Here is an 8,900-nt window from a genome sequence, read left to right as displayed (position 1 = left end):
TGTGTGTCTGTCTGTGTGTGTCAGTGTGTGTGTGTGAGAGTGTCTTTGTGTACACACGATTGATGTTTTATTTCTCTTCCAAACAAGTTATGTATTATTATTTGACATTATCTTTTCTCAAATAAATAGTTGGAACCTCTGCCAGGTTTGGGGACTGCTGCCAGTGTGAATAGTTGGCTATGGCATTTTTCCGTGGGAAACATGCTCTTGCCGCTCTGTGTGGTTTGGTGTAAACACTGGCAATCTCCAAATTCTACATTTGATTGCTCCGGCCTTCTGTCTTCACATTCAGTTTAATTTTTTTTTTATAAAGACCTGTGTGTAGCCTTCCTGCTTATAAACAAAGCTCAATTCATGTTGCGCCAGTTGTTCTTAGCCAACTCATACAGTATTTAATGTGTCACCTGCCACCATCATATGCCCTGGGGCATTTCTGGGTGTGATTCAGATCAAACCCTCTGCCCTGACTAACTTCCTGTTTGCCCAGTTCTCAGTATCAGGACTCTGTTGGGAGTTTCTGCTGACCTTTTCCTTCGATCTGATGTCAGCACACACACACACACACACATACACACACACACACTTTCCCCCGGTCATATATGTTGCAATGGTGCCCACCACAGCCAGTCAGAAAGTGTACGAGAGATAGAATATTTTCTGTGGCTTCAGAAGTTAATGAGCGATCAAGTGGATCTTTTTTTGTTCTGTGTCTAATGGAAACAGGATGTCTTCTGCAGCTCCATACATTTATTGGAGAATGAGGGAGTCCTCTCTTGCTGTATTGCAGACGTAATGAGTCTGTTGTTGCTCTGTGAGTTTATTGGAGACTGAGGGAGTCCTCTCTTGTTGTATTGCAGACGGAGTGAGTGTGTTGTTGCTCTGTGAGTTTATTGGAGACTGAGGGAGTCCTCTCTTGTATTGCAGACGGAGTGAGTCTGTTGTTGCTCTGACCTTATTGGAGACTGAAGGAGTCTTCTCTTGTTGTATTGCAGACGTAATGAGTCTGTTGTTGCTCTGTGAGTTTATTGGAGACTGAGGGAGTCCTCTTGTTGTATTGCAGACGTAATGAGTCTGTTGTTGCTCTGTGAGTTTATTGGAGACTGAGGGAGTCCTCTCTTGTTGTATTGCAGACGTAATGAGTCTGTTGTTGCTCTGTGAGTTTATTGGAGACTGAGGGAGTCCTCTCTTGTTGTATTGCAGACGGAGTGAGTCTGTTGTTGCTCTGTGAGTTTATTGGAGACTGAGGGAGTCCTCTCTTGTATTGCAGACGGAGTGAGTCTGTTGTTGCTCTGTGAGTTTATTGGAGACTGAGGGAGTCCTCTCTTGTTGTATTGCAGACGGAGTGAGTGTGTTGTTGCTCTGAGCTAATTGCGAATCTCCTCTGTAGCCATCGCGGGAGGGCACCCCTACGGGATTCCCCTTCTCACAACAGTGAGTCTCGGGTCTGATTACACAGATGTACAGACATAGAGCTTTGCTTTCACTCACTGTTGCGTGTATGCATGTGTTCTCTCACAAATACCCCACCCGCCCACCTACACACACACTCACAGAACCCCCCCCACCCCCCTTCACACACACAAACACACATCTGTACAGAGACATATTCAGGAGGAGCAACCGTTTTGGTCATTTAACTTGAAGTTTTGAGTATTTCCTTTCCGGTTGACTGTTGGTCAGGATGTGGTTTAATTTACAGTATGTCACCTTGCATCTTCTACTTGTAAAAACCACCGGAGACAATACGTAGCAATAGGTCTGTGCATTCCCACTCCTCTTGTAAGGTCACACACACACACACACATTTTGTCAATGCTCTCAAAGACATTATACATATGCTCTTGGGCATAACAAAACAGCTACCTACTGTGTGCAATTTGAGCTCCATCATGCTCCAGTAGGTAAGAGCAATAAGAGAGCTGCATGAGAGGAGACAGAGATAGAGACGGTATGAAAGTGACATGCCAGAAAATAAAATGTCCCCACAGCTACTTGAACACATGTGGACCCTGAAAAGCGCCTGTTTTGGTTAGCCTCACCTATGGCCTCTGTGCGTATGGGTTCCATACATTAAATATTGTAAGAAAAAAGCCATCAGACCCTGTTAACCCAGGAGAGGATTTATCACACTAGTCTCCAGAAAGCTACACCTTTCACTCTACAGCAAGGCCACCAATCTTCTCTATCCTCTCTATAGCTTATGTAATGTGACTACTTTATCCTGAGAATCCCCTCCCACACACACAGAGGAAAACAGACACTTAAGACACACACAAACCCCAGACAAGCCTATACTTTACCACAATCCAAAATTAATCTAAAAACACTATTCTTTATGCTCAGACACATTTAAAAAACCTTGCCCTCTACACAAGCATGGAGAGTTATTCCTGCCAACTAAGCCACCCATGCTAAATTTTAACATGTGCTGCTTGTTGTAGAGCCAGTCTGGTGGTGCTTCAGTGAAGTTAATGAGTCCGGCTGGCGTTACTCCCTGCCTGCATGCGCTACAAACAACCACTGCATGCGCCAAAGACACAAGCAAGCGCACACACTGTCTAGACTGCAACAGCTGTTGAGTGTTTGTTCCACTGTATTCGATATTAGACTGGAGGTGCTCTTTTGTGCTGATAGTGGAAGACTCGCTAATCTATAGGCACAGTATACCAGAACACCATCTCTGCCAACTGAACATGACGTCATTCAAGGAGCCAGTGTGACAAGGATGATGTAGTGTTAGCACACTACTGCCCCCTCATGGCCTGTGATCAGGCAAACCCCTGTATTGATCAGCCACTGGGACAATACTGGGAGCACAGGACAGGCATTGATCAGATACATGCTGATGTCATTGTTAGTCATACAGATATGATTGATGTCATATGATATGATTATGTGGAGCTAGAAGACAACAAACACCTACAACGCTTTTAAACGACAACCTTTAGGCCTGGCAGATTCACACACTCAAATGTATCTTGCACTAATAAAAACACTATCGTAGAAACACTTGTTTTTTTTATTGAACAGTTACAAGTATGACAACACTTTTAAATGTATGAACTCTAACAATATAGTATAAAATTTTGAAAATACAAATGAAGACATAAGACAAAAGGACAATGTAAACATTCATAGAAAGATAAAAAGAGAGGAGAGGTGTGTTACGGCAGCTCTTTTTTGTGATGTGCGTACTGTGGGTCTGTTTGATCTGATGATCGCGGTGGCAGTTTTAATGTGTAGAGAAAAGAACAGTGCCTTATGATGAGACATTGGAGTTGATCACATGCTGTAAATCATGAATCCTAGTGTTTGTCTGTTAGAAGAAGTTTGTCAGAAAAGAAAATCAGTCTGGTACAAACTGTCTGAACAAATAACAAATTGCAGGCCCCTTACTATGAGAGGGATATACAATATAGAAGACATTATATAAAAAAAAACGCTATTAAAAAAACAGGCCCTGAAAATGGCCCAATTTTGCTCTTCCTCCTTTGCTGTGTAACTGCATAACTCAAGTCCTTGGTTGGGGCCCTGAACGGCCTGGAGAACTCTGGAGAATGCTGGAGAACACTGGAGAACGTCAGTGAATCTGTAAGTAAGTGCTGAACGTTCTGAAGAACACAGAGACTGAGGCATGGCTGGGGTTATTTCCCAAGATTCCAATGAACTGGACTGTTCTAAACAAGACAAGTGACCCAACGTGGTCGTCACTGGGCAGTGTGTGGGAGAGCACAGTGGCTGGGTTTGATTCGGATGGTGGACTTGATAGTAAAGGGGTTTGTTTTTTTGGGGGGTAGCTCGAACAGAGCTTGGGAATGAAGTGCTACATGATATGTGTTGACCTTCTGATAGGCGAGAGGGGGTGGGGACTGGAGATTGGTAATGCAGGGTAGACAGGGGCGCAGGACACTCAGGGACGACCTTGCTTCAGCCTGTCGATGTGGAAGGTGAGCTTGAGGGCGGGCCCCAGCTTCAGGCCCATGTATTTCATCATCATGTCGCTGCGCAATAATAGGAGGGCCTTGCCGTCAATCTCCTAGAACACAGCACACAAGAGGTGAGGAGAGAAGAAGAGGGAGGAGTTGCCAGTTTATTCAAGCTTTTTAACATTTGCATATTTCAGACAGGTATTTAGATACATGATGTAGGAAAGATTCTTCAGGAGAGAGTCAACTTATGAGTCCGTCTGAATTCATCATTTCGCCTGGCTTAAGGGTTATATATCTTTAGTTACCAGACTTTTTAGGACTGACCTGAGAACTCGTTGATGTAAGCTGCAGGTGTGGATGGTGACGTTAATGGGGTGAGCACTTACATGTTTGCGGAAGAGGTCGGCGTGCGGCCCAAGCAAGGGGTCGATGTCGCGGATGAACTGCATCACGTCCTCCACCGTCCACAGGTTGGGGTCCTGGAAGCTGGGCCTTGGGCTCTCTCTGGACCCCGCAAAGCTAGCCGACCCTGACAGGAGAGGGCAAAGGTCAGGGGTCACACACTCTGCTGATGCTATGATCAGAGCCCGTCTACGGAAAGCCTCCCCACTATCTATTAATCCCATACAAACCGAATTTGGCTGCAGTTCACCAGAGTTCACCTAGATGGCGATCGCGGGCGAGTCCAAAATACATGTGGTCCTATGGAGCTACATGGCTACATTTATTGTTTTCACCTATTTAACAACTGAAACCCTCAGATTTTATTTTATTTTTCGCAAAATGGATATGGATTATCAATCAAAAGTGAAATAATCCGGGAGTCATGTCCTTTCGTTTTCTTACAGGTTGGGTCGTTGTTGCCAATAACACGCTAGCATTGTGCTAATGAATGATGTCATTGACACGTTTGAAAGGCTTTTTAGAACAATTAAGTGACTTTAAAAAATATAATACTCAACCAAGTGTATTGTCTTTGTCTCCCCTTTCAAATACAATATTCAAATTACTTGAAAAAAACTTATATCCCGAGAAAAGTGGATTTTGAGGGGTACAGCTCCATGCATTCATTCTGGACTCGCCTGCAAGCGCCCTCATGTGGAATCACAGAAGGAACTGCAACCAGTTCAGAAACCGGAAGTTTTCCGAGAGTGGAAGTTCTCCCCTTATTAGACATTCTCTTGTATGATCAAATCTATGGTCAAGCTGATGGTGGTTGAGCAATTATGTATGTAGCTCTTCTACAAAGTGAAACTATTCACTGCACTTTGACTTTGGCCTGGTCTACATTAAGTCGGATCCGTTTGAACCCAAAATACTTTTTTTGCGGATAGCCCCCACATTACACACATCCCACATTACGCCATCGTATTTACATTTACATTTTTACATTATTAACACATATCCGAGCTCCCAAAGAGGAGAAATTTAAATCTGCTGGTGACCCTGTATTAGTTTTGAGTTGGAGCTGTTGCGCATGATTGTGGACGATTGAATTGCAGAACCATCTGAAAGAGATGAAGTCCATGTTCCCTTTCCTGATTCTTTGTGCTCGTTTCACGTAACAATGGCCATGTGCTCCTTTTCAGGAAGTAAACACTAGTACAGGCAATGAATGGAAACGGATTAATAACCTATGCAACTTAATTCAAAAACGTTGTATACGGTTATTATATACTGTAACTGTGTATGTGACAAATAAATCCCTCTTGATCATCAGAAGCACTGTGTAATGTTCTATGATGTCCACCACATGAGGGATTATGTCCGTTTGTGCGCTTAGCTTAGCTAGGTTTTATCTGATGCTTATTTCTTCCCTTGTACCCATACTTGTTGACTGTACGTTTGTCATGATTTTCAAGAATCAGAATTACGAGTTTTAATGCAGGTTTTAACATAGGGATGCGAGACTTGACAAAGGCTGAATGGTCGTGATATTTGCGTATGTGGTAATGAGGACGTACTTTGTATCTACTTAGAAACTGATACGGTCTTTGTGGACATATTAAAACTTATCAGAGCTAATATGGACTTAGCCTTTGTGTGTGTGTGCATGTATGTCTGTATATTATTGTGTGTGTGTGTGTGTGTGTGTGTGTGTGTAGTATTTAAGACCTTGTAATCACGAACATCTTAAGGAGACAAGCAAGGCCCTATATGCCTGTTCAATAGGAGGAGATGGCGCTTCAGTGTTTCATTCTAGGACAATGCGACAGGGCACCACCACCTCCATGTTATGACTCACGTGTTATTATTACAGAGCTGGAAAAAAGCTTTCGCCGCACCCCAAAAAACCCTTTCGGGACAATGCAGGGACTGCCATAATAATGTGTGTTCATGCAAATACACACCTACACACCAGAATCTACTTTGGGACTGACAAGGCTTAAAGCTAAATTTGGAGACGTACGACCAGACGCACATACCAAGGGCTTTATTTAGCCCAAAGGCTATGGTGGGAGACACCTCTAAATGTTTTTGAGGGCAAGAGACAGAATGTGTTTTACAGAATCTGTCAGCGTTAGTCTCTTAGCCTTTCCTGATTGGCAAAGCTGAAGGTAATATCTGTTGCCACAGTGGTTCAAATGCACTGAAACATTTTCATTGGCCAATGTACCGTTTGACTAGCCTAGAAATCTAGACGCACCCTAGCGGCGGCAAATTAATTTGCTCAGCTTGTACGTCTAGTATCGAACCATAGGAATTTCTATTGGCTTAACACCGTGGATGACGGCCAATCACAGCGCTCTATTTCGTTAGAGAGTCTTAAGGCGGGCTTAACAGGATAACGACATCCTGCGACGGTGAACAACAAGGAAGGTGGCTATGGCAAACGAAGAGCGGTTGTTTGAATCGGCGTTGGCGTCAACTTTGGAGGAGTTGGACTTGTGCTTTTCTTTGAAATTAGATCAACACAATGCACTTAAGTCATTCCTTTCGAAGAAGGATGTATTTGCCGTTTTGCCGACCGGATACGGATATGGTCGTAGCGCTGGCCTATTGCATGCCTAGGCAGTTTGAAAGACAATTCTCTGCCCGCCCCTTGGATTAAGCGAGGTGAATGATTCGATGCCAGACTATACATGTCAATGATATAGGATGGCCCGCCAGGCTACCGTTTGACAGGTAAAATATTTTACTGCAACACAGCTTATCGGTTTTAGTGAGAATGAGGCACTGAAAAGCCCTGAGTCAGGCAGAGAGCATGTGAAAGTACTTGTCTGTTTGTGTGGGCTAGTGTTTGTGTGTGTGTGTGTGTGTGTGTGTGTGTGTTTGTGTGTAAGAAAGAAGAGTAAGTGTGCTTATGTTTTGTGTGTGTCTGGTGTGTGTTAGTGCCAAAACGTGTCAGTGCTAAGTGTCACCTGTTGAGCCCAGACGGAAGAGCTTCCCTGGGCTTCCTCTCTGGGAGAGCGAGCAGAGGGCCAGGGGTTTCCCCGTTGAGCTCGGGGACGCGGGCGTCTTCTCCGAGTGCTCCGACCGCCCCACTCCGTTCTCCAAATGGTAGGGCTCGCCTGACGGGAACAAGGGAAACTCCTCAGGGAAACTCCATACCCCACAGCCACATCTTTGATTTGGCCGAGAGGAAACAATTCAATTCAATTTTATGTATGTCAAATTTATGTACTGTTTTAAGTGAAACTGTTTTACAGAGCAAAGAACCTGGGGGGGGGGGGTGGTCTAGTGCCAATAACAATCTGACATCAGAAACGGACCGTCACTGTCAGTGTTCAGGCTGCTGACCCAGTGGCTGCGTGATGACTGGTTCTATTGGCTTTGATCATAAACAGCATTTTAGAACTGGCTGTGTAACCAAGCATAAATAGCTAATTTTAAAGCTAGCTGGACAAATGAAAGAAAACGAAAAGCATTCAGTACAGTATATCGTCATACTTAGAACCATCAACGAGAACAGGCTGTCCGAAGCATATTACATTAGGTGTGGAGATATTTGCTGAATGTTACAAAAATTGTACAATTAGAAATCGTTTAGCATCGCTTACCCTACATTTATTCAAACGGCTCTCTACCGAACTACCTTAGCATTTGCGGAGGATGAACAGAAAGCACTGGCTTGATCAATCAGTGCAGTGGAGAAATAACTTCCAAGAAATAATCTGTACTGGGAAAACAAACAGCAGGCTATGCTTTCCCTTTATGTTGTTATGTTGTGGCTATTTAAACTATCTCTAGCGCATGTGTATAACAACTAGAAGAAATAAAGGCTTCATGGTCAACCGCATGGCCCATGTTCTGGTTCACACATTATTTTCATAAAAACTGTAAAGATCACTGCAGAGTAGTAAAAAAGAGAGGATATGAATGGCTAGACACATACTCGAGTAGAAGTTTTATTTCAGGGTTTCAGCAGCCAATGCCACAATGACTCAATCAAGTTTCCTCGTCATGGAGTGGAAGTATGAGACCAATATGCTCAGCATGGACCACAGACTCCCCGCACCACCAAGGTCAGCCATGCCAGGATCCAAAGCTTTAAAGACCAGACATGTGCTGTCCAGGGACTACATGTTGGTCAGAGGGGGCACAGACGGGATGTATTTTTTAAAAAAACCAAAGTTCAGGAATTTTCCATCTTGGCTTGGCTCCTGTCACACTTCTATAATTCAGGAGGGTTCAGAATCTCTGTGGTCAGGCTGCCTGTGTGTGTGTATGTGTGTGTGTGTGTGTGTGTGTGTGTGTGTGTGTGTGTGTGTGTGTGCGCGTGTGCGTCCGTGTGTGTGACGGCCCACCTCCGCTTTTAATTACAATTAGGACGTGTGCCAAACGGAGCACACGCGCACGTGTGTTGCCAGCCGATCATTAAGACCTGCAGTGCGTCTATTTCTGACGAAGGTTAATTAGAGGAGCCTGCAGTTCGGAACGAGAGTGAAGAAAGAGAGAGCAGAAAGAGAGTAGAGAGAATATGAGTAAGTGAGTGAATGAGTCAGAACGAAAGAGAGAAATAAAAGAAAG

At 44.1% G+C, this 8,900-nt stretch overlaps 1 protein-coding gene across 2 annotated transcripts in view; it reads right to left on the bottom strand.

The window, feature by feature from the left end:
- Nucleotides 1-3,001: 3,001 nt before the first annotated feature.
- The window catches only part of LOC143119188 (polycomb protein SCMH1), a 31,152-nt gene continuing 25,253 nt past the window's right edge, over nucleotides 3,002-8,900 (bottom strand). For both annotated transcript variants that reach the window (XM_076280505.1, XM_076280506.1), the window contains 3 exons: nucleotides 7,292-7,441; nucleotides 4,316-4,458; nucleotides 3,002-4,036 (listed from right to left, as the gene is read on the bottom strand). In XM_076280505.1, the coding sequence (XP_076136620.1) occupies nucleotides 3,911-4,036; nucleotides 4,316-4,458; nucleotides 7,292-7,441 (419 nt within the window). In that variant the 3' untranslated portion in view covers nucleotides 3,002-3,910. The remainder of the gene's footprint in view (nucleotides 4,037-4,315; nucleotides 4,459-7,291; nucleotides 7,442-8,900) is intronic.

This window comes from Alosa pseudoharengus, unplaced genomic scaffold (genome assembly GCF_046254945.1).
Source record: "Alosa pseudoharengus isolate Yale_2024_CS ecotype anadromous, Long Island Sound unplaced genomic scaffold, YU_APseudo_1.1 YU_APseudo_1.1_scf_12, whole genome shotgun sequence".
In the NCBI taxonomy this organism is placed as follows: domain Eukaryota; kingdom Metazoa; phylum Chordata; class Actinopteri; order Clupeiformes; family Clupeidae; genus Alosa; species Alosa pseudoharengus.
The sequence above is the reverse complement of the archived record's forward strand: the minus strand, read 5'-3'. Positions and strand labels throughout refer to the sequence as shown.